The following is a 27,362-nucleotide window of genomic DNA, read 5'->3' as shown; positions in this document are numbered from 1 at the left end:
AGATGGATAGAAAACTGGCAAAAAAAAAAAGACAGAATTCAGAGAGTAGTGGTTAATGATTCCTACTCTGAATGGTCTAAAGTCATCAGTGGTGTACCCCAAGGTTCAGTGCTGGGACCCTTACTTTTTAATACCTTTATAAATAATATTGGGTCTGGGATCAAAAGTAACATTTGTCTTTGCAGAGGACACCAAGCTATGCAGTGGAATAACGTCCTTACGGGATGTCTCCAATTTACAAACCGACCTCAATGCACTAATTGGGCGACTATGTGGCAGATGAGGTTTAATGTAAAATTATGCACTTGGGGGACAAGAATATGCATGCATCATACATGCGCTGGAGTACAACTGGGGGAATCCGTAGTCGAGAAGGATCTGGGGGTTTTGATAGATCATAAGCTCAATAAGCAAAGTCCTTTCTTGTATTGAGAGAGGTATGAACTCCAGAGAGCACAATATCATTTTGCCCCTGTTCAATTCATTACCAAGACCTCATCTGGAGTATGCTGTTCCGTTTTGGGCACCAGTTCTCAAAAAGGATATTGGGGAACTGTAGAAAGTGCAGAGAAGGGCAACCAAACTGATAAGAGGCATGGTAAGGCAAGCAGCATTCAGGGCAGAGGGGGGTAAGATCATCACTGAAGGGAAAGAGGGGGGTCTCCTATCCATTCCTCCTGGGGGGTTCCAGTATGTGCAGAGCCTAGATGGTACTTACTCTGCCTTTCTCCCGGAACTAGGTCAGTAGCCAAGAAACATTCAAATGCATCAAAACCGGGCATAAATAGAAAGATTCAGAAGAAACAGGGAGCCTCTATAGTGTAGTATGTTTTTAAAAACAGGTGTTTTATTTCACATACAACAAACAGTCAAGTACTCACATTTAGTATATACAACATACACAATGTATCCAACGAGCAGCGAGCTCATGGCCAAGACGTCACTTCCGGTGTCTGTATGTCCTACGCGTGTCGTCACTGTCACGTGACTTCATCAGGGATAAGTTATGGGCAGCGGAAGTGTCCTTAAATAGCTAGTGTAATTGCCGGACGGCCATTTTCCTAAAGCCTTCCTGTCGAAAGCATAGGAGTGGCCATTTTCCAAGGGATTTTTTCTAATTGAAGACATTACAGCGTCGTAACACAACACCTAATGGTGTGGAAATTATGATTTAAAGAGAGGTGTGAAAAAATTGGATAGAAGAAAATCCTGGACTACCGCACTCCTTAAAACAAGGTCTTTTACAAATATATTTTACAAACAAATGTATTGTACAAATAAAATCCAAAAAAACAACCAAAGCGATGCAGTCAAAATAAAGTGAACAACAGGAAAAGGGTGTCCGACATGTTTCACATCATGTGATGCTACGAGTAAGCATCACATCATGTGAAACATGTCGGCCACCTGTGCATAGCCAGCACCTTTTTGGTTTAGTGGGATGAAAGCAAAGCCAAGGGATCAGCAGTTTTTAGAGCGGTATCATTTTTTACTTCAACTACAGTGTTGAAAAAATTATGGTAAATAAATATAATAAACAAAATTATTAAAACGATGCCAGTACAGCATAGAGTTCAACTCGCATAGCAGATATATATTGGCACAGAGTAAACACATGTATCGGTAGTTTAAAACAGTATAAATGACAAAACGATTTGCGTGAGCACATTGAAAAGCTATTTGACTAACTGGCCGAGGGTTCCGACTTTATACCCGCCTCTCCAGTGTTTTTTGTATGGTTCAATGCCACAGAATCTGAGATGTGTGGGGTCTTGGTTGTGGCTAAATGTTTGGAAACCGTATGTTTGTCAAATCCTTTTATGATATTTTGTACATGATCCTATGATTTGACAAACCTAGTGTTTCCAAACATTTTGGCATACATTTGACATACCGTATTTATCGGCGTATACCGCGCACTTTTTTGCCCTGAAAATCAGGGCAAAATCGTGGGTGCGCGATATACGTCGATACCAGCTTTCCCGCGCCGAGTTTGAATACTGCGCTGGCATATACCGAGCGCAGTACACTCGTGTATAGTCGGGCAGGCTCGGCTCCTCTCGTGCTCACGTCCTGGACGTACAGGACGTGAGCGCGAGAGTAGCTGAGCCTGCCAGACTATACACGAGTGTACTGCGCTCGGTATATGCCGGCGCAATATTCAAACTCGGCGCGGGAAAGCGAGGATCGAGCGAGGAGGACGCTGCAGAAGGACGCCGGACCCGACGAAGAGGACACCCGAAGCCGCACACGGACGCTGGACCCGACGAGGCCGCCGATGGACGCCGCGCAAGACACCAAAACTGTAAGTACCAAAATCTTTTTTTACAGGAATGTCGGGTCCACTTTAGGGGTGTGCGCTATACGCCGGAGCGCGCAATACCCCGATAAATACGGTATTTATCATATGTTTACTTGATCTCTGACATAATTTCTGGAGTCCCATGATGTGCTCTCATGACATCCTGATAGTGTTAGGTTTATGTTCATCCCCTTTATTTTTAATTAAGGATCACATTTAGTCTGCTTCTATTTAATATCATCTCCCTATATAATTTTAATTATATTCCCCTTTAATATCTTTTTAATGTGCTCACGCAAAACGTTTTGCTATTTATACTGTACATGTGTTTACTCTGTGCCAATATTATATCTGCTATGCGAGTTGAACTCCATGCTGTACTGGCACCGTTTTAATAATTTTGTTTATTATTCTATTTACCATAAATTTTCCAACACTTCTCTTTAAATGATAATTGCCACAACATTACAGTGTCGTGGTACAACGCTGTAATGTCTTCAATTAACCGTAACGAAACTGCAACGATCGTAGCCTCCCTTGGAAAATGGGCACTCCTATGCTTTCGACAGGAAGGATTCAGGAAAATGGCCGACCGGCAATTACTATATACTAGCTATTTAAGGACAATTCCGCGGCCCATAACTTATCCCAGATGAAGTCACGTGACAGGGACGACACATACGGACACCGGAAGGGACATCTTGGCCACGAGCTCGCTGGATACATTGTGCATGTTGTATATACTAAATGTGAGTAATATGAGGGATATGCAATTAGCGGACCTCCAGCTGTTACAAAACTACAACTACAAGTCCCATCATGCCTCTGCCTCTGGGTGTCATGCTTGTGGCTGTCAGAGTCTTGCTATGCCTCATGGGAATTGTAGTTCTGCAACAGCTGGAGGTCCACTAATTGCATATCCCTGCTATAGAGGCTCCCGGTTTCTTCTGAATCTTCCCATTTATGCCCAGTTTTGAAGCATTTGAGTGGTTCTTGGCTGACCATCTAGGCTCTGCACATACTGTCGCACCCTATGAACATTCTATATTAGATTCCATATTAGCGCGGGAATACCAAATTGGATCATGCTCTGCTGGGGTGTTTTGCCTTCCTCTGGATCAACTGTGGGTATAGAATTGGGTATATGGGATTGTACAAAATGGTTATTCTTTTTTTTATTATGGTTAAACTAGGTGGACTTGTGTCTTTTTTCAACCCAACTATGAACAGCACACTGCTCCCAGTGGCCACCAGGAGAACAGACACTCAGATCTCTCTTTTAAAAGAGAAACTGCAAACAAATGCAGACTTGCCATTCCTCGCTGCAGGACTCTGTAGATAACAGGAGTCCAATCTTCACTCATCACGGGAAGCTTTGTCATGACAGACCTTCAAGGACTGGGACCCCTTTGTATATAGGGTCCTCTCCCTTGGACCTGTACAGCACCTTGCCAGAGAAAACCTTTGGTATAGCATATATGTGACCAAGGAGCTGGAACCCAGGGTCCAGCCCTCAAAAGAGGAGCATTACAGGCAGGACTTCGATCTTCTTCCTCTAGGCTCGGGTACCATTCACTTTGGCCCTTCATGGCACTTTGAATGGATCCGATAGCATAGCCCCTTGATCCTGTCAGGGATCTTTTAAGCGGAGGTCTCTCAGCACATCAATAACTGTGACCAACACCTTAGACACTGGCGAAAAAACAGAGGTACTCCCTGTATGGGAGGGGTTATACAGAGGGGGGGGGGGGACTTCCTGTACTAATGTTCATTCACCTACAGGTGGCGTATAACCCACATAGTAATTACTATTGCTGCTCTGTGTCCCATGATGTACGATAAAGAAAAGTAAACAACTTTAGAGCGGTGTGCTCACTTTTTTCACATGACTGTATATTATTCCATTTTTTGGGAGCCCGAAGAGATGAAATGCAACTGATATCTGACAGAAAATTTTCAGAAATTACCGTCTCATGCTGCACCTGGTTTGGTTTATGTTCTCGCTTTTGTAAGGACATCAAAGCCATTTTGGCTGCAATGTTAGCAGCTGTTCTTTTCTTTTTATCTTCTCCTTCTCCAACCTTTTCATTGTTGACAAAAACAGAATAAGTAAATCTAAAATACAAAAAATAAGAAACACATTAAAGAAATCAACATAAATTCAACCAATGCAGGATACTGAAACAAATCATAACACCATACAAAAGAAAGAGGCAAGTAGCAGGAGCTTAGTCACTGCATATTTTCTGCTCTTATGTTTCAGATCAGATCAGATGGTGACTTCACTTCCAGTACACAGTCCATGCTAATCACATTGTATATAAAAAATAAAAATGTAAATACATTTTAAAGCACCCCCATCTCCTGCACTCGCATGCAAATGCGAACACAGGTATGTAAACGGCAAACTCTCCACACACGAGGTATCGGCACGAACGTCCGAGCGTGATAATTCTAGCTGCAGGCCTTCTGCTTAACTTAACTGGTAACCTGTAAAGTCTTTTAAATCGACGCCTATGGAGATATTTAGTTACCATAGTTTGCTGCCATTCCACAGGCATACGAAAATTTAAAGTGCGACATGTTTGGTATTAATTTACTAAAACGCAACATCTTTAAAACAATCGTGACAAAAATTGGGTTTTTGTGCATTAAAATTATGTATTTTTTTCCAACAATTTTGCATTTGAAAAACTACTGTGTACATATTGTGTGACATAAATATGCAACACCCACCATTCTCTAGGGGTTTTGCCTAAAAATCTCTCTCTATCTTTCTCTCTCTCTCTCTGATATGAAAATGTCCAAATTGGGCCCAAAGGAATATTTTGTGTGGCCACCATTATTTTCCAGCACTGCCTTAACCCTCTTGGGCATGTAGTTCACCAGAGATTCACAGGTAGCAACTGGAGTCCTCTTCCACTCCTCCTGGACAACATAAAGGAGCTGGTGGAGGTTAGAGACCTTGCGTTCCACCATCTTCCGTTTGAGGATGCCCCAAAGATGCTCAATAGGGTTTAGGTCTGGAGGCATGCTTAGCCAGTCTATCCCTTTTACCCTCAGCTTCTTTAGCAAGGCTGAAGGGAGGGGGATCATGCTCTGCTTCAGTATGTCACAGTACATGTTGGCATGCATGGTTTCCTCAATGAACTGTAGCTCCCCAGTGCCGGCAGCACTCATGCATCCCCAGACCTTGACACTCCCACCACCATGCTTGACTGTAGGCAAGACACACTTGTCTATATACTCCTCACCTGGTTGCCGCCACACACGCTTGACACCATCTGAACCAAATAAGTTTATCTTGGTCTCAGACCACAGGACATGGTTCCAGCAATCCATGTCTTTAGTTTGCTTGTCTTCAGCAAACTTTTTGCAGGCTTTCTTGTGCATCATCTTTAGAAGAGGCTTCCTTCTGGGATGACAGCCATGCAGACCAATTTGATGCAGTTTTCGGCATATGGTCTGAGCACTGACAGCCTGACCTCCCACCCCTTCAATCTCTGCAGCAATGCTGGCAGCACTCATACGTCTATTTCACAAAGACAACCTCTAGATACAGTGCCTTGCGAAAGTATTCGGGCCCCCTTGAACTTTGCGACCTTTTGCCACATCTCAGGCTTCAAACATAAAGATATAAAACTGTAAAAATTTTTGAAGAATCAACAACAAGTGGGACACAATCATGAAGTGGAACAAAATTTATTGGATATTTCAAACTTTAACAAATAAAAAACTGAAAAATTGGGCGTGCAAAATTATTCAGCCCCTTTACTTTCAGTGTAGCAAACGCTCTCCAGAAGTTCAGTGAGGATCTCTGAATGATCCAATGTTGACCTAAATCACTAATGATGATAAATAGAATCCACCTGTGTGTAATCAAGTCTCTGTATAAATGCACCTGCACTGCGATAGTCTCAGAGGTCCGTTTAAAGCACAGAGAGCATCATGAAGAACAAGGAACACACCGGGCAGGTCCGAGATACTGTTATGGAGAAGTTTAAAGACGGATTTGGATACAAAAAGATTTCCCAAGCTTTAAACATCCCAAGGAGCACTGTGCAAGCGATAATATCGAAATGGGAGTATCAGACCACTGCAAATCTATAAAGACCTGGCCGTCCCTCTAAAAACTTTCAGCTCATACAAGGAGAAGACTGATCAGAGATGCATCCAAGAGGCCCATGATCACTCTGGATGAACTGCAGAGATCTACAGCTGAGGTGGGAGACTCTGTCCATAGGACAACAATCAGTCGTATACTGCACAAATCTGGCCTTTATGGAAGAGTGGCAAGAAGGAAGCCATTTCTTAAAGATATCCATAAAAAGTGTTGTTTAAAGTTTGCCACAAGCCACCTGGGAGACACACCAAACATGTGGAAGAAGGTGCTCTGGTCAGATGAAACCAAAATCGAACTTTTTGGCAACAATGCAAAACGTTATGTTTGGCGTAAAAAATGCAACACAGCTCATCACCCTGAACACACCATCCCCACTGTCAAACATGGTGGTGGCAGCATCATGGTTTGGGCCTGCTTTTCTTCAGCAAGGACAGGGAAGATGGTTAAAATTGATGGGAAGATGGATGGAGCCAAATACAGGACCATTCTGGAAGAAAACCTGATGGAGTCTGCAAAAGACCTGAGACTGGGACGGAGATTTGTCTTTCAACAAGACAATGATCCAAAACATAAAGCAAAATCTACGATGGAATGGTTCACAAATAAACATATCCAGGTGTTAGAATGGCCAAGTCAAAGTCCAGACCTGAATCCAATCGAGAATATGTGGAAAGAACTGAAAACTGCTGTTCACAAACGCTCACCTCACTGAGCTTGAGCTGTTTTGCAAGGAGGAATGGGCAAAAATGTCAGTCTCTCGATGTGCAAAACTGATAGAGACATACCCCAAGCGACTTACAGCTGTAATCGCAGCAAAAGGTGGCGCTACAAAGTATTAACTTAAGGGGGCTGAATAATTTTGCACGCCCAATTTTTCAGTTTTTTATTTGTTAAAAAAGTTTGAAATATCCAATAAATTTCGTTCCACTTCATGATTGTGTCCCACTTGTTGTTGATTCTTCAAAAAAAATTACAGGTTTTATATCTTTATGTTTGAAGCCTGAAATGTGGCAAAAGGTCGCGAAGTTCAAGGGGGCCGAATACTTTCGCAAGGCACTGTATGACGCCTGTAGGGTCTTGGCCACCGTGCTGTAGCTCAGTTTCAGGGTCTTGGCAATCTTCTTATAGCCTAGGTCAGGCATGTCCAAAGTCCAGTCTGCGGGCCAATTGCGGCCCTCGTTCCTGTTAAATACAGCCCCCCTGGTGATTTGGCTATGTCTTATGTGGCTCCCAGGGCCACAAAAGATATATACCTGTATTTCAGTGGTGTATTTAGGTTTTGTGCTGCCCTAGGCCTGACTAAACTTGCGCACCCCCCAATTTAAAATATGACCCACGTCCCTCTGTCTTCATGGGAGGAGGACAGAAAGACGCCGTGGGGAAAAAGGACAGAGGGGGATGCTCTGGTGGTGCGGGTGCAGCGCGGCTCCCTCTCTGGTGGTGCAGCGCGGCTCCCTCTCTGGTGGTGCAGCGCGGCTCCCTCTCTGGTGGTGCAGCGCGGCTCCCTCTCTGGTGGTGCAGCGCGGCTCCCTCTCTGGTGGTGCAGCGCGGCTCCCTCTCTGGTGGTGCAGCGCGGCTCCCTCTCTGGTGGTGCAGCGCGGCTCCCTCTCTGGTGGTGCAGCGCGGCTCCCTCTCTGGTGGTGCAGCGCGGCTCCCTCTCTGGTGGTGCGGGGTACAGCGCGGCCCGCTCTCTGGTGGTGCGGGGTACAGCGCGGCCCGCTCTCTGGTGGTGCGGGGTACAGCGCGGCCCGCTCTCTGGTGGTGCGGGGTACAGCGCGGCCCGCTCTCTGGTGGTGCGGGGTACAGCGCGGCCCGCTCTCTGGTGGTGCGGGGTACAGCGCGGCCCGCTCTCTGGTGGTGCGGGGTACAGCGCGGCCCGCTCTCTGGTGGTGCGGGGTACAGCGCGGCCCGCTCTCTGGTGGTGCGGGGTACAGCGCGGCCCGCTCTCTGGTGGTGCGGGGTACAGCGCGGCCCGCTCTCTGGTGGTGCGAGTGCCATTTTCGGGAGGGCGGGCGGCCGGCCTCCCCCTGCAAAGTGCCGCCCTAGGCCTAGGCCTTGTCGGCCTAGGCCAGAATACAGCCCTGCTGTATTTATCAGTTTAGATTCAGTTTCAGTTTTACATATATCCCCCAAATAACACGCCCAATCTCATCTCTTCACCACACACAGAGAATTGTTGTTGGGCAGTGTATTAGTGCTCGGACGAACACACTTAGACCGAATTTTAATGGTTCAAAGAATGTCAGGCAAACTGGTCAGCCCTCAGGCATGTTCACTTCATCAAATCTGGCCCTCTTTGAAAAAAGTTTGGACACCCCTGGCCTATGCCATCTTTATGTAGAGCAACAATATTTTTTTTTCAGATCCTCAGAGTTCTTTGCCATGAGGTGCCATGTTGAACTTCCAGTGACCAGTACGAGAGAGTGTGAGAGCAAAAACACCAAAATTAACACACCTGCCCCCCATCCACACCTGAGACCTTGTAACACCAACGAGTTACATGACACTGGGGAGGGAAAATGGCTAACTGGGCAATTTTGACATTTTCACTTAGGGGTGTACTCACTTTTGTTGCCAATGATTTAGACATTAATGGATGTGTGTTGAGTTATTCTGAGGGAACAGCAAATTTACACTGTTATACAAGCCGTGCAGTCACCACTTTACATTGTAGAAAAGTGTATTTTCTTCAGTGTTTTCGCATGAAAAGTTATAATAAAATATTAACAAAAATGTGAGGGGTGTACTCACTTTTGTGAGATACTGTATAAAGTAAACAACAAAAATCAGAAAATGTAAACAGACTTGAATGAGAACTTAATTTCCACATCAGTAATCAGTGTCCCGATTATCAGTGCAGCCAACAGTGCCCCCTTGTCAGTGTCCACCAGCAGTGTCCATAAGTGCTGTATATTAAAGCCTCCTCATCAGTTCCCATCAGTGCCGCCTCATCAGCGCACATCAGTGGAGGAGATAAAATTACTTAATTTACAAAATGTAATAGAAACTAAGAGTTTTTCTTCCAAATGTTTTCTTTTTTCGTTCAGCAAAAATAAAAAACTAATGGGGGGAAGCAAACAAGTTGCCCCCTGCATAAAGGTTTGGATCAGTGAACAGTAGGCTTAAGGCCTTTAGAAGAAAACAGATAGGGTCGAAATTTGACCTCTGTACTCAAACCCAATTTGATTTCTACAGACTGTAAAGAAAAGAGAATTCTCCTAATTACGTATTTCCGTGGATGACATTTTTTTGGCTTCACACCAAGCAATATAAAAGTCATCCAGGCCTTATGCTAGAACTTCCTACTGACAGCTTTTCTAGCAATTTCACTAGGGTAGACACCACTGGTCACGAGATGCCACGGTCCTTTGAAGTGGTTGTAAAAAAAAAACCCTGGAAACAATATACACACGTATATATATCACCGCTCTACCTGTGTATACGTATAAATAAATGGCAGCCAACACCACAGAATTAGATCAATTCTGCAGAAAACAAACATACAAAAGAAAAAAAAAATGTAGCGCTATTTAAATATAAAGCAAGTGAAAAGACTGTAAATACAGATCTAAATTCAGTGCTCAAAAAGTCCATGGATAGTGAAAATATTAAAAGGACATGTATAAACATATAAAGTCCCATGTGAATCAATAAGTCCAACCAAAATTAACTCAGTGTTGAAAAATTATTAAAGATGAGAATTTGATAGTAGGTCCACACCCAAGGTATAAATAGGAGGCTTACCAGAGGAACTGGACCCAATTAAGCGTATACCTAATGGGTCATGCAAGCTTAAACAATATTGATGTCTTGACTCCAAGGTGACTTGAATAGCAGACAGGGAGTTGATTTCCACTATAGTGCTGTGCACAGTATAGTACTGCAGGAAGAGCAGCCAGTAACAACCAGGGATGATAATAGACTTGTGCCAGTATCATTGAATCCAAAGGCTCAAAAATAAGGAAAAAATGCAAGAGAAAACAAAAATCCACATAGTGTAAAACTGTATGATGAACTTTTACTTAGCAGTAAATAGTAAGATTTACACTCACATTTCAGCAGATTAAAATCAGACATAAAAGCATAGGCAGTAGAGTCAGCGGTTCCCGACACGTTTCGATCAATAGATCGTCATCTGGGGTGCTGACCTACTGCAACAAGAGACCCAAATATATACAGATGTACCCCCTGCAGCAATCATGGCTCCAGCTGCACGCTAAACAAAACAGCGTCATTACTTCCGGGATGGTGAAGCATGGGACGTCGGCGTGCGCTCCAAGACTCAAACCAGGAAGGTGCTGGAACGCAACGCCTGACGTCGGATTGTATCAGAGAATGTCGGATGACTGGCTATAGGCAGGCGCGTCAAGCCTCGCTCTCGCCTCGGGATCACATCACGTGACCCCTCAGCGTAGAACGGAGGCAGACACGCGCCCGTGTATGTAAACATGCGTGCCAAGCCTCGCTCTCACCTCGGGAACACACCACATGACTTCTCAGCATGAAACAGAGGCAGAGGCGCGCCCGTGCTGTAATTGGAAAATATAAGAGCCAGATCAAGGGGGAAAATGGGCGATACACCCTATAGAAAAATAAATAAATATTGGACCAAAATAAACTGAAATCCAATATTATAAAAAAGAAGAAGCGTCCTTTTAGTAAATAATGGACAATATAAACTACAGTCCATTACACCAACCATACACCGGACATCTGTTGTAATATAAATATTAACAATGTATAATGAACGATATTGAAACCTTAATGAACTACAGATCATTTAAATGATGTAGGATATTTATACATTAAAATTTAAAAATTTAAATAAAGAAAATTAGACGAATGAAATAGGTATACGGAGCCACAATCGGGTATAAGGGTACATCACACCAAACCATCAAGATTGGTTGATAAACGCACTTATGTCCCACCATTAAGGCCGTGCGTAACTCATAAATCCAAAATGCTTCCAATCTGGACACCCCTCTTGTTTTAGCTCCTCCTCTCCATGGTGGTACATACCTATCAATTATTAAAAATTGAGTGCCCTTAGGGTTACGGTCGTGACATTCCCTATAGTGTCTGGGGACTGTATGTTTGGTACACCCACCAATGATTATGGTCACATGTTCACCTACCCGTACGGAAAAAGCATGTATGGTACGACCAACGTACTGTCTTCCGCACGGGCAGGTGATAAGGTACACAATGTGTGTGGTATCTATCGAGGAAGAGAAAGAGGTATTCTCAATAAAAGAGAAGAAAAATACCTTATTCCAGAAGTATGTAGGGTCCCAATCATATACACCATACCCAAAATCCACAAGGATCCAATTAGACCACCGGGCAGACCCATCATAAATGGGATACAATCAATAAACTCCCGATTGGGAGAGTATGTGGATAAGTTTATCCAGCCCCTAGTTCCTTCAACAAGGGCTTATTTAAGAGATACGAAGCACCTCATTCAAATTCTTGATAAAATAGTGATAAATGTACAGGAGAAATATTTGTTAGCCACAGCTGACGTGGCATCACTTTACACTATAATCAATCATGAAGAGGCAATCGGGGCAACTAAATGGGCCCTAAATAAGTATGGTTCTTTAATTTCCAAACAGAAACGGTTTGTTTTGAGGTGCTTGGCCTACGGCCTTCAACATAACTATTTCTGGTATAAGTCTGATTTTTACCGGCAATTAAACGGAATAGGGATGGGCGCAAAATACGCGCCAAGTGTCGCAAATGTATATATATGTCGGAATGGGAGGAAACGGCTGTCTATGAAAATATGCCGCATCACCTAGTTTTGTACAGAAGGTACATTGATGATTGTATCATCATCTGGAAAGGTGATGAGGCCTCCCTTACACAATTCCTGGATAAACTGAACCAGAATCAGAAGAATATCAAACTTACGTATGAAATTAGTGACAAATCGATTCAATTTCTGGATTTGGAAATTACTTTGGAACCTCAAAAAATAACAACAAAAACATACTTAAAACCGGTAGAAAGAAACAGCTATATACCTACAGATAGCTGCCATCATGATCCATGGTTGATTAACATCCCTAAAGGTTAAATGATAAGAATCCGGAGAAATTGCTCTGATCCTAATGTCTTTGTGGAACAAGCAAATATGCTGGGTAAGAGATTTGTGAATAAGGGGTATGATGAAGATTTTATACAAACCCAAATCACAAAAGTATATGATACACCTAGGGAATCTCTGATACAGGATAAGATCAAAAATAATGGAGTAGGAATGGAATTACCCATTATTCTAAACTATAGTGTCCAGCATAAAAAGTTGGAAAAGATATTTAGAACGCATTGGCCGATACTACAAGCAGATAGGCAGTTACAAGGTATTCTGCCAAGTATTCCAAAGATAGTATACAGGAGAGCCCCTACCCTAAGGGACTTGATAGCAAAAAATTTTCCCGATCCCCCAACAAAACAAAATCAATTAACTTTCTATCAGGCAAAGGGTTTCTTTCCTTGCAAACGGTGTTACGCTTGCAAAAATACGAACCTCAATGGCCAAAAATGCTCCAAGTTTGTGTCCAACGTAACCCAAAAAGAATATGAGATCAAAGATCTCATTACATGTCGTACAGAGGGCATGGTTTATGTGTTGCAGTGTTCTTGCTTACTGCAATATATAGGGCGCACCAAAAGACCAATGTGGAAACGCATAAGAGAACACGTTCAAAATATTGAAAAGGGGTATCCCGACCATAATGTTTCGCGTCATTTCGCATTGTGTCATAATCAAGATCCCAAACATTTAAAGTTTTGGGCTATTGATAAATACAACCCTCACTGGAGAGGTAGCCATAAAGTCCGTGAACTTAGCAAAAGTGAATCCAGGTGGATACATGAAATGTGCTCCTTAGTGCCTAATGGGCTCAATGTAGAATTTGATTTGAATTGTTTTATTTCGGATTTTTAGTTTGAGGGAATTTTTAGATTCTATTAAAAAAACAAATTGATTGGTCTAATCATTTTGTATTCTTGGTTGTATTATTATCATCATTACATCTTGAATGGGCCACATTTTGGTGACTAAAGTCATGCCTACCTAGTGAGCATGAAGAAGTATATATACAATCACAAGAATTGGGATTTTTTAAATTATATATGTTTTGAGCAAGATTATTTTACCTACATATTATTAATATATACATTTTTTTATATATTCGCACCCTGTTCTTAGGTGGTGATGCGGATATTTTATTATGTAGTTGCATTTTTTTACACACCCCTTCAAGATGTATTCATTTGTGGATTATGCATTATATGTGTATGGAGTACCTATAAATCACAAGAAGGGGGCGATGTGTAATAAAAACAAAAATGGCAGGGATCTCTCTGGGTTTTAAATACATTTCCTCGTGTTATAATTAAATTTAGTAAACAGCAGATATGGTGTAATTCAACATATGCTTTTTAAACTTATTTGATATCTTTTTGTATTAAACTATGGTATTGTATATTACTGTATATGTAACGGGCATGTTATAGTTGCTTTGTTTTGCACGGTGCCCGAGTTGTTTGCCAGCAATGATGTAGATGTCAGCTCCCTTCTTGGTTTCACTTCCTGTTGAAATGACACGCAGCGGCTCTGTTAAATAGCTCAGCCGTTCTCACAGTCACATGGAGACCCATGACTAAGCCACGTGACGAGTGGCGTTACGCGTGGGGGAGGAGCCTATGTGACGGGACTACGATCCTAGTGAGGAGACCATCACACTGAGCGGCAACTTTTGACTCTGAGCCTGTGTTTATCGGCGGATGTGTGAGTGTATACACCGTCGGTGTATTCTCTTGTCCACCCTTCTTGCCATACAGTATTGTACTATGAGGCTTGTCCTCTCTTTTTTTCTTTTACATATCCATTGGAGTGTTTCTGACTGAATTGCTTGAGAAGGTCGTTGTCTATCTAATGAGAAGCAGTGGGAAGGAGACATCAGCTGATTGGCTATAGGGCTGCATATGGGTTCAGTTTCTTTAACCCATTACGAACTCACTGTGTTACACCATTAGAGAGAGTGTATATTTCATAGGTGTTGTTGTTTCTTACTTATACTATTCACTGAATTTGAATAATATCACTCACAATACTGTAAATAATCAGCACTAGTTGATATTAGCGCCATCTCATATTCATTCTATATAATTTTCGGTTTTGTTCACCCACTTGATACGCAGCTTTTATTATTTGATTATTTTTGTTGTTTTTTTCTTATATTAGTTTAATTTGGTAGCGCAGTAGTACCACTCTTTTTATAATGTGTGTGGTCGCACATGTGCAAAATGACTTAATGGAATATTTACGACCTGTGTTACTTGATTTCAATTCCAAGGTTTTAGATTTCCCATTCGTGTTGTTGTGACAAACACCGCATTTCTTACACGGATAATATCCCTTCATATCCTGAAAGAATGTAGGGCGGTTTGGGGGGGAGGGGGGGGGGTCAACAACATTAGGAGCAATGCTATTTCTCAATGTTGGTGCCCCTTTAAAGATGACTTTAGCCCGTTCAGGTCAGTTGGGACCCAAAACGTTATCATTTTTAAGTATGTTCCAATGTTTATCAATGATGGTTTTAATATCCCTATGTTGGTTAGAATAAGAAGTGACCATGGAAAACTTGAAGGAATCATCCCGCTCCCGTGATACTCTTTCAATGATTCGACCGAACCGTCCCATAGGAGGAGGACGTCGTCTTTGTAAGGGAAGAAGGTCTCTCGCGATAGACGACGTCCTCCTCCCATTTCGCCATGAACAGGTTGGGGAGGCTAGGGGGCAAATTTAGCCCCCATAGCCACGCCTTTGAAGGAAATATTTCTGGTAGAACCAAAAATAATTATGGGTCGTTGCGAATTCCAATCATTCGACAAAGGATTTCTGTACATCAGTAATAGAATGTTCACGACTCAAAAAGTGTCGAACCGCTTCTACCCCAAGGTGTTGGGGGATGCAGGTGTACAAAGATGCCACATCCGCGGTGGCAAGAAGGTAGTCACCTTTTACCTCAATACTCTCCAAGAGTTTAATAGTGGAGGTTGTATCCTTAAGATAAGATGGAGTTGATTTAAGTAGAGGCTGCAAGTAGAAATCGATATAACGACCCACACGTGATGTGATCGAATCAATTCCACTTACAATGGGTCTACCTGGAGGGTTCAGCGGATCTTTGGTAGATGGTATATGGTTGGAATTTGAGGAGCGGTAGGCACTAAATAGGCCTTTTCTTTTTTTATTCAAAATGTATGAGGGATAACCTTTAGATACTAAATCGACCAATTCCCTCTTAAAAGAATTGGTAGGGTTATTGGGCAATACTTGATAGGTATCCGAGTCACCTAGGATGCGATTCATCTCCATAATATTGTCTGTTTTGTCCATAATAACTATCCCTCCCCCTTATCGGCAGGACGCACAATAAGGTCCTTACGATTGCATAGAGAGTGATAACCCTCTCTGGGTAGGGGATGTTTAAATTTTCTTAATGGACAAAGCTTTAAGATCTTTAAGAACTAGATCTTTAAACACATTGACTGAGGAGGCTACTGGAACTGTGGGGTTAAATAATGAGGGGTTGGAAAGACCCGAATGAACCGTCCCTGATGTCACAGCTCGCTCCATATAAGGTGTTGTTTCTAAAATAAAATGTCGCTGAATTATTGATGTCCACAAATTTGTCCGGAAAATCAACAAAGTGTCAAATTTACTCAATTTATTAGGGGGAGCAAACTTAAGACCCTTGTCCAGGACAGCAAGTTCATCAGTGGTAAGATCCTTACCACTAAGATTAAACAGTCCTAGACCTATTACACTTTTCTCTTTTTTCCTTTGATGTCTCCTGCCTCCCCTGTTGCCTCTCTTGGGTCCGAAGGCCTTTTTTGGCCTTTCCCGCCCCAATGAAAATCCTTACTGGAATGGCTATCCGGGCCATGATATTCATAATTAGAATGCAGTCGCTGGTAACCCATAGAGCCCTCATGTGTATCCTGTAAAGGTAAAAACCGGTTACTGGTATACACAGGGGGGTAATTGTAAGGATATGGAGCAGTCTCATAAGGGGCCATATAGTCACCAGTCCTCCTTGGCGACTCATTATAATCATGATAACTCTGATGTTGATATGCAGGAGTTCTATGATCAGACATATTCCCCCTAGAGCGACCTCTCCCCCCTTTCCTGTTATGATTGTTAGGATGATTCCTAACTGGGGTGTCAAAACTAGGATCCCTCCCTCTTGGAGGGGGTCCTCTCGGGGGAGGTGGGGGTTTGGGGTGTACAGAATTAGGACGATGCATACTGGTCGGGTGATCGTTTGGATATTGAGTACCCATATCCATCGTAGGGGAGGACTCAGGGTTGGCGGAAGTCACCAATACTTTCTGCCGGTTGAATACAATTTAACGTTAACATTTAAAGTTAACGTTAACACTGATGGTGTCTTTTCTGTCATAGGCAATGATACCGAAATAGGGGGTATGTTCTTGAGACTTAATACCATGGTCTCTGAGCTCCATTTACAGTGGGACATTGTCTTTTTACAGCAATATATAACGGAAGGCATGGTCCCTAGGAGTCTTAGGTGGGAGGTACAACCTCAACAAGGCGACCTAGACCTAGACTCCTGGTACCGTTACTTTAATGAAGCGGGCATTAACTTTTTGGGTTTCCTTATATCTCGGAAACAGTCCAGACTTCAGGTGCTAGATAGGGAAATCAAGGAGTTGAAAGATAAACTTTTAAACTTTAAAAATTCCACCGAATATAATTCCCTTTCCACCAATCTCCAGTCTCATTTGGAGAAGGAGGACAGGGATCAGAAAATCAAAAAGCACAAATAGTACTCCAGGGATGCTGGTGACTACAAAAGTAAAATTGTATTCAACTGGCAGAAAGTATTAGTGACTTCAGCCAACCCCGAGTCCTCCCCTACGATGGATATGGGTAATCAATATCCAAACGATCACCCAACCTTTGACAACGTCTATTCGACAAAACGCGTCAGTTGACCTAGCCGCAAACACGTCATACGTTCAGTACGTCAGAGTGAGTTCCGGGTAAGATAGCCAGAGTGGTGGAACGCAAACACTCCACACGTGAGAAGCTCCATTTTTTTGAACTGCAACACAGCATACCCGAGAACTATCTGACGTTACAGCTTGGAGTGAACGGGCTGTATCGTGGTTTGCTTGCCTACTGGCAAGCTTGCTTTTATATGCTTAGTATTACTTTTAATTTTTAAATAAAAGCATTTACATTTTTTACAATACTACTCTATGCGGACTTCCCTTTTTTTCTTCCTACGTCCAGCACCCGCCTGAACGAGGCTCCCGCGACCGACTGAGGCTCCCATTGAACAACAGCTCATAAGCGATCCATCAAGGGATTGATTCCTACAAGGCTCTACACCCCCTCGAGGGGACAACTGTCCGGTGAGTGGGGATCCAGATGGGGGGGAATGCGGATCCTACAAGGTGTATTGGGATTGTGAAGAAAGTGGATCGGATAATTTTTAGAACGTTTATAATTTAATGCCAACGTACTGGACCGGAGACTACTTGTGATATCTCCCGTTACCTTGTGGGGACATTATATCAAACAGGGAACAGTGCCTGTTTTGTATGTTTAGTATTCTTCCCTTTTTGCATTTTTATTGCGTGGGTTGTCGGCTTACATTAGAAGCTGAGTAGAGGATAGCGCTGTGACACAGTTGCTTTCTTTGACAGAGCCTTGTTGCCACATGAACTTGAACCAATATATGCATGTAAAGTATTCTGGTTGATTGCTTCTGAGATTGGGAACAGATTTTTTATGCCATTTTTGGATGTGCATCAGCACAAAGATTGGCGGAAGTAGCAACTCACCTCTGAATCATTATCTGTTTATTTTTTGAATTGTTACCTGTTTCTTTGATCATTTACATAACTGATGATAGACACATTTATGCATTCTTGGCTAAAGGCATAAGTATTGGCACTTGTAAATCACTTGATAGACACTGCATTTTTTTTAGTAATTTCTAAGAGGGACACACAGTGGGTTGAACTGACCACAACACAGACGACCCAAAGTATTTAACGCACAAGCACTCAATTATCACTAGCCTAAAAGGAGGCCGCATACTATTATCACCAATGTTCATTAAAAAGGGGACCCAGTAATATGGGAAGCTCAGTATATGAGTTCACCATATCTAGGTGCCCGACACTTCTTCACTATTATATATATTTTTTCTAATATAATTTTCAACACTTTGATTTCACCGAGGATACGTCACTAAATGAATCACGGAAGCATTAATATATAAAATATCAAACCTAAGCAGCGCCAACACCCTGTACATCACACTAAAAAACAAACTTTTATTACCCGACCATCATCCTAATTATGTACACCCCAAACCCCCACCTTCCCCGAGAGGACCTCCTCCAAGAGGGAGGGATCTTAGGATGATTCCTAACTGGGGTGTCAAAACTAACAATCATAACAGGAAAGGGGGGAGAGGTCGCTCTAGGGGGAATATGTCTGATCATAGAACTCCTGCATATCAACATCAGAGTTATCATGATTATAATGACTCACCAAGGAGGACTGGTGACTATATGACCCCTTATGAGACTGCTCCATATCCTTACAATTACCCCCCTGTGTATACCAGTAACAGGTTTTTACCTTTACAGGATACACATGAGGGCTCTATGGGTTACCAGCGACCACATTCTAATTATAAATATCATGGCCCGGATAACCATTCCAGTAAGGATTTTCATCGGGGCGGGAAAGGCCAAAAAAGGCCTTCGGACCCAAGAGAGGACTGTTTAATCTTAGTGGTAAGGATCTTACCACTGATGAACTTGCTGTCCTGGACAAGGGTCTTAAGTTTGCTCCCCCTAATAAATTGAGTACATTTGACACTTTTATTGATGTCCACAAATTTGGCCGGAAAATCAACACTCAGCGACATTTTATTTCAGAAACAACACCTTATATGGAGACGTGCACCAGGACGGACGTGTTTTTGCAGAGCTCCTCTCACCCACGGCTCATCCACTCCCATCCGCCGCTCCCTGCTGCCCTAACAAGGCTCCAACCACTCGCTAGACACCCCTGGACATTGTCCGCTGCTACCTTGGGGATTCGCTGCAAATTTTGGGCCTGGATCCTGCTCCTGAAGCTGGGCCTTGCTCTGTCGGAGCCCTCCGCCATCTTGGGGCCTTCCGATCTTCCGCTGCTGCCTGTGCCTGGGTGCAACGTAGACGGCTGTCCATCTCCAGTGGAGGTGACCCGCGGATCCATCCGAGCTGCGACGCCTGGAGAGTCTGCCATTGGGATCTGTCACTCCGCGGCCTTCCGCCTTGCAACAGCCTCCGGCCTCAGGTACGGCTCCTTCCCCGCCCGTGGTCCGCGGTACCAGCGTCTCCTTCCGCCATCAGCCTTACCCAGCGGCAGCTTGGTTCCCCCCCCCCCCCTTTTTTTTTTTTTAATACCGCCGGGGACGGTTCGCGGGGCTCCCCTCCCTGGATACTCGAGCACCGCGGCTCCGGCCTAGTCTCGGAGGTCCGGCGGCCGTCTTGGTGCACCCGAATCACAGGCCCTCTCCTCACACACTCAGCTGCTCCTCATCACCCACCTTGTTCCCCACAAGACATAAGCAGCTCTCTATAACTATCTGGGGGCATATCCAAATAATACCCAGCTGTATTTAAGCAGGCCTAGCAGTAGCACGGTGGCCATCTTGGTGCACCTCATCCCGTTTTTCACTGAGACTTTCATATCCCCAACACTGATGATCCCTGCAAGTAACTGAACTTCCATCATTGTGGACATTCCCTGAAACATATCCACGGCCTATATACTTATCCTATACTGGGTTTTTGTACTATCCTGCCGTTCCTTTACCATACTGAACCGCTTCCTTAATTGAAGTTACTTTGCATGCACTAAAACCTGTTGCACAGTTACTCTCCGTATGTCGCTAAGAGATAGCGCTTAAACGGCACTCCGTCTAGCGACCGACCTGAATATAACTAGCAATGCCATCTAAAGGCTCTGCCTCCCACTCAACAATAAACAAACGCTCCGCTAAGGCTTCAACTTTACATCAGACCGATGTGGGAACCATTTCTGTCCGCGAAAGTTCGTCGGCCTCATCATGTGGCTCGGACATAATGGATGACCCCGGTTCCCCTACCGGTTCCGATATGTCCTCTTTACTAAATAAACTTAAAAAGGAGATGGCAGGCATGTTCCATAATATGGAGAAATCGATCAAAAAATACATCTCTGCTGTTCGCTCAGACATGGCCCACCTTCTCGGAAGAGTTGAGGAAACAGAGCAACGCCAGGACTCACATGAAGTTGCCATTAAAGAATTACAGGACACGGTCACTCAATTGGCATACGCTCACAGGGCCTCGCTATACAAACTCGAAGACCTTGAAAATCGTAACCGCAGAAATAATTTGCGCATCCGCGGCCTACCGGAGGCGACTGGTGATAGTGATTTGGAACCCTCACTCCGTGGCATCTTCAACACCATTTTAGGCAGGCCAGTCATGGATCCTCTACGGTTTGATAGAGTTTGACCTCGTAATCTCTCTTCTGACTTACCTAGAGATGTGATATGCCGTCTCCACTATTTCAGACAAAAATGCTATCATGATCAAAATACGGAACACCCCTAACATTGACTTTGATGGAGCCACTCTTAACATATTTCCGGATATATCAAAAGAAAACCCTCGACCGCCGCAGGGCTCTAAAACCACTTTTGGAGCAACTTAGAAGTGATGGAACTACCTACAGGTAGGGGTTCCCTGCATGCTTAATTGCGACCAAGAATGGCCGCTCTTCTACGCTGCGGTTCCCTGAGGACCTCCCTACCTTTCTATAGGATCTTCATCTACCGCGCATGGAGCTCCCAGGTTGGCAGAACCCTATTCCCACTTTCACCACTCTTCGCTCCTCCCAATGGAAGAAGACCCCTGCCAAACAAGGGCAGATTTCTGCTCCAAGCTCGTCCCAGAAAAATGGGTGAGGCACTCCTGTGAACCCAATCATTTACCCTTCTAGCATTTCTACTTACAGTGATGAAAGCATTTGGTTCAGTTTAATATCTTCATTTTTACTATTAGAAGTTTGGTTTGCCACATTGAACATTTCTTGGCATGTTCCTGATGTTATTTTACTTCGTTTAAACTGAACCGTTTCCTGTTTTTTGTTCTTCTGCGCCCCCCCCCCCTTTTTTTTTTTGCGCCATGTTGAATGCATGTCACCTTAATTAATAAGCTGACCCAGTATTTGGAGAATGCTATTTTCATGTTTTATACACTGCTGGTTTCTTTATATGATAATTATTTTTTACAGGTCGTTAGCTGACGGAGCTTTTAGCTCCACTTTGATATCCTTGATGGGGACATTGCTCCCTGCCCCTCTCCTTTTGGGGTTGCTGGGAATTGGCTGTCTTGTTTTTCTCCTTGTTATTTTTTTCTTAAATTTCTCTTTGACTGCCTGTTCCCCTCATTCCCACTGGGACTTCCGCAGATTTCTGCGTGTTGGTCACCTCAATCCCAATTGTTCCACAAACTGTTGTAATACTGCTCATATGTTTTTGTGTTTTTCTTTTCTTCTCTTCATTTCCCCTTCTTGTCTTCTCTTTCTTCACCCCCTCCCCTTCCTTCCCGTTTCCCTGACTACCCTAGTTTGCCGGCACGCATGGCTATTTGGATCGTTGAGTTGTCTCTTCCTGAGGACGTGGCTATCCTGAAAATCTCCTTATATAATGTAAGGGGCCTTAGTGTGGCCGCTAAGAGACATCCATTGTTGTGGGAACTAAAGAATTCTGCCTGCTCTATTGCTTTCCTTCAGGAAACTTACTTGACCCACACTACATCTGTTAAAACTATACTCGCCACAATTCCCGCAATGGTACTATAGTTTATCAGATACTAACAAGGCCAAGGGAGTGGCCATTGGATTCAACAGGAGTGCATCATTTCGATTTACTGATATGTTAGCGGATGATCATGGTTGTTTTCTTTTTGTCAAACGCTTTATAGGCAACACTAGCTGTACTCTGGCCAATATTTACTGTCCCAATCATAATCAACCTACTGTTTTTACCCAAACTCACAAAGCTTTCTCGTTTTGCTGAGGGAATGGTTGTTCTTGCGGGGGATATAAATATGCCTTTAGATCCTACGATAGACACCTCACTAGGCCGTTCGAATATCCCATTTAAAAGACTAACACAGGTAAAGAAAAAAAAACTTTTAGATCTCCAACTCATGGACGCTTGGCGTTTACTGCATCCTAAAGGCAGAGACTATTCCCATTTCTCTAAATCCCACAACTCTTACTCCAGAATAGATAATATTTTTCTGGATCATTTCCACCTCCCCCTTTTACGTTCAGCCTGCATAGGGACTGCCACTCTCTCTGATCACGCTCCTGTTTCTATCTGCTTGACTGTACCCGATTTGCCTCATCGCCCCAATAATTGGAAACTCAATGATTCACTCATTACAAATCCGACAGAGGTCTCCATTCTAACTAAATCTCTTTCCCAATACTTTGAAGAAAACTCTGGTTCGGACACCTCACCCTCTATAGTGTGGGAAGCGCATAAGGCGCTAATAAGAGGTAATCTTATAGAATTGGGTGCGAGGAAAAAAAGGGAGCATGGTCAGCAGCTTAAACAGGTCTTGCATCAGATTGCTGAGTTAGATAAACAACATAAACTTTCATTACGCACTTCTCATTTGGAAGCTCTCACCCTTGAGAGAAGAACTTAAAAATCTCCTTGCCCTCGAAACTAAACGAAAATTTCACTACATATCCCAGAAGGTATATGAATGGGGTACCAAACCGGGTAAAATGTTAGCTAGATCCCTCACGGCCAGAAAGACCCTTTCTTTCATACCCAAAGTAAAATTACCATCAGGAGATTTAGTACACACCACTCCCCAAATCTCGAAGGCTTTCAAAGAATTGTACGCTGCCTTGTATAATGTTGAAGGTGGTTTGGCCTCTTTACCACTCTCGGAAAAACGTAAACTGATCCTTACCTATCTTAGAGAGGCCAACCTTCCTAAACTGTCGAAGTCAGCCCTTAATGACCTTGAAGCCAACTTCTCCATAGAAGAATTTCAATGTGCACTGAAATCCTCTTCAGGTAAAGCCCATGGGCCTGATGGTTTCACACTCCTATATTATAAAACGTTTGGTGATATTTTACTTCCTCATCTCGTAGCCTACGCAAATTCCGTCTCCCACAAATCTGCCCTTCGCCCTGAATCCTTATCCGCCCACATCACAGTCATCCCTAAACCAGACAAAGACCCTACCCTATGCAGTAGTTACAGGCCCATTTCCCTTTTAAATATCTATACCAAACTCTTTGCCAAGGTTATAGCGAATAGGTTACTTCCCTTTTTACCCAAATGGGTTTCGGCTGATCAGACCGGTTTCATCCCTAACAGAGAGGCCAGAGACAATTCTCTTCGCACTCTGTCCTTGATCCATTATGTTCGGAGGTTCTCCCAGCCCACCCTCCTTTCCACTGATGCTGAAAAAGCATTTGACAGGGTGGACTGGGACTACCTTAAAACTACCCTCCGTCATTTTGGTCTTGGCCCTAAAATGTTTTATCGTATTTTTTCTCTTTATTCTAACCCCACAAGTACGTATCAATGGCTCCTTAAGTGACCACTTTACATTACATAACTAGACAAGGCTGCCCTTTATCCCCTCTTTTATTTGCTATCTCGCTTGAACCCTTCTTAGCCACAATTAGAAATATTAGGAGCATTAATGGCATTAGAGTCGGCACTAGAGTTCATAAATATGCAGCTTACGCTGATGACATTCTATTCTTTATTCAACAGCCACGTATCTCATTGCCAAATGTGATGTCAGAATTCTCCTCTTTCCAGACGCTTTCTAATTTTAAGATTAATCTTTCCAAATCTGAAATTTTTAATATAACAGTTCCCCAACGTATAGCTGATCAGCTGAAACCCCTATTTCCTTTTCGTTGGGAACCATCACACATGAAATACCTTGGCATCTACCTGACTCCTCACCTTCACTCCCTCTTCAGACATAATTATATCCCTCTTCTAAATGCCATTAAAGATGATCTTCAAAAATGGTCCTCTCTTTCACATTCATGGTTAGGTAAAGTTAATATTATCAGGATGAACATACTTCCCGGCGTTCTCTTTATATTGCAAATGATCCCCATAAAAGTTCCTATAGATTTCTTTACTCTTTTTCAGACCATGATCACCCCCTTTATATGGAGAGATGAGCGTCCTAGGGTTTCTAGGGGAGACTCTTTTTAGGGCCAAATGCTCCGGGGGACTATCCCTACCCAATTTTAAAACGTATTATTAAGCAGTCATACTTTCACGTATAACGGACTGGAAGTATGCTTCTAACTCCAAATTATGGGTCCAACTGGAGCATTCCCTGAGCGATTCTGATCTATCTGCGACCCCTTGGATTCCACGTTCTTTAGAAATCTTTCCCCTAATACCTTGCCTCTTACTCTAATCTCCTTACAAGTATGGGACGGTCTTCATAAGAAATTCACATGGTCATACGATTCTCCACTAACCATTAGTATTTCATAAATATTTTGCACCAGGTTCCATTGACCCAGGTTTTCAAGCATGGTCACCAGGTGGCCCTCTCCTCCTACATCATGTTGTCTCTACCAATTGCCTTAGACCTCTGCCTGAGATTTTGGGTCATGGTTCACCCTCATTCTTGGACAGATGGAGATACAACCAATTGAGTTGTTTTATCCGATCTTTCCACATCCAATACAGGGTATCCAGAATCTCAATGGTATAGAACAAGTCTTTCTTCATAAAGACCCCCCTATACATTGTGTTTCCCAATTTTACAGGGCCCTTATAGATTTGCAATGCCCTATATACCCGGGATACTTATCCAAGTGGGAGGGAGACTTGGGAGCGAATATCTCAGATAAAGGAAAAGACAAAATGCTTAAACTTACACATGTCTCCTCTTTGGCTTCTTCCATGGCTGAATCTAACTTCAAGCTCCTAACCAGATGGCACTACACACCTGTTAAACTTCATCACATGTTCCCTAATAACTACCCACTCTGTTGGAGGAACTGCAGTCAGAATGCTACCCATGCCCACATCTGGTGGCTCTGCCCTTCCATTCGGCCTTACTGGGTGGAAATATTAAACCTGATACACCAGATCACCGAAGTGAAATTGCCCCTTGAGCCATGGATAGTTCTTTTTCATGCCACTTCAAGACCCATAGGTAAATGTAAACGTTCACTTGTCCCACACCTCCTTAATGCAGCTAAAGCTAAATCCCCCGTCTCTGGGGCCAATTCACAATCCCCACCATCAAATCATGGTTACAAAGAGTCTCCGAGGTTAGTCTCATGGAAGAACTCACCCATATTTCCAGAGACACTAGCGAGCAATACTCCAAAACCTGGGCCCCCTGGTCCTTATTTATTTCTACTCAACGTTATAAAGATATAATTTCCTCACCCCCTCATAATTCTCAAACTTCATAAAACCTCCTATCACTGACTTGAGGTCCCTGCTTGTACTAAATGTAGAGGCCCTATCTTCTCACTGAGGTCTTACTGAAGATAATGATTTTTCCAGATGTCCATTACTATTGCCATGTGTGCCGGCTTCACCCCCCCCCCCCCTAATATCTTTCTCTACATCTCTCTCTTGCTCTGAATTTTTATTTTAATTTTAATTTTTTTTATATAGACTTGAGCTGCCTTGGTTCCTTATAATATTATGTTGGTTGCATTTATCAGTATACTGTTTTTATGCTATATTTCTCTTGTATTTTACTTTGTTGTGGTATTTGAATATACCTTTCAATCGGGTCTTTCCAACCCATCATTATTTAACCCCACAGTTCCAGTAGCCTCCTCAGTCAATGTGTATAAAGATCTAGTCCTTAAAGATCTTGAAGCTTTGTCCGTTAAGAAAATTTACAAACATCCCCTACCCAGAGAGGGTTATCACTCTCTATGCAATCGTAAGGACCTTATTGTGCGTCCTGCCGATAAGGGGGAGGGATAGTTATTATGGACAAAACAGACTATATTATGGAGATGAATCGCATTCTAGGTGACTCAGATACCTATCAAGTATTGCCCAATAACCCTACCAATTATTTTAAGAGGGAATTGGTCGATTTAGTATCTAAAGGTTATTCCTCATACATTTTGAATAAAAAAAGAAAAGGCCTATTTAGTGCCTACCGCTCCTCGAATTCCAACCATATACCATCTACCTAAGATCCACAAAGATCCGCTGAACCCTCCAGGTAGACCCATTGTAAGTGGAATTGATTCGATCACATCACGTGTGGGTCGTTATATCGATTTCTACTTGCAGCCTCTACTTAAATCAACTCCATCTTATCTTAAGGATACAACCTCCACTATTAAACTCTTGGAGAGTATTGAGGTCAAAGGTGACTACCTTCTTGCCACCGCGGATGTGGCATCTTTGTACACCTGTGTGACGGTATCGGTATGATATCCCCGTCAAAGATTCCCTTCTTCCATAAGAACATCACCCCAATATTCCACTAGGAGGAATATTCCTGAGATCGCCCATTAAGCCACACATTAGTCCAGGCTTACTGCTAGAACAAGACAGACTTTAATGTTATAACACACAGCTTATATGTCATTTCCAAAACTGTTACAATGACAAATCTCTGCCCCCTCACACTGGGGCTTCCATACAGATGATTAGGCAGACACGACGGAGCCGATGCTGAAAACACATTTTCTTTAGACAATGACATCAAGGACGCTGATTACTAGTTGTACTGAATACATTAACTAGACCGCTCGACCCCGCATATAGAGAGAT

General features: G+C 43.2%; 1 protein-coding gene across 3 annotated transcripts in view; it reads right to left on the bottom strand.

Annotated features, from left to right (window-relative positions):
- The window catches only part of LOC120937510 (interferon-induced, double-stranded RNA-activated protein kinase-like), a 349,006-nt gene that overhangs the window by 296,803 nt on the left and 24,841 nt on the right, over positions 1–27,362 (bottom strand). Inside the window, exon 3 of one of the 3 annotated variants that reach the window (XM_040350789.1) lies at positions 4,270–4,417. In XM_040350789.1, the coding sequence (XP_040206723.1) occupies positions 4,270–4,417 (148 nt within the window). Of the gene's footprint in view, positions 1–4,269; positions 4,418–27,362 lie in introns of those variants that run through there. The other 2 variants (XM_040350790.1, XM_040350791.1) reach the window with 2 other exon arrangements.

Source organism: Rana temporaria, chromosome 4 (genome assembly GCF_905171775.1).
Source record: "Rana temporaria chromosome 4, aRanTem1.1, whole genome shotgun sequence".
NCBI lineage: Eukaryota > Metazoa > Chordata > Amphibia > Anura > Ranidae > Rana > Rana temporaria.
Note: the sequence above shows the minus strand (reverse complement) of the source record. Positions and strands in the feature narration are given on the sequence as shown.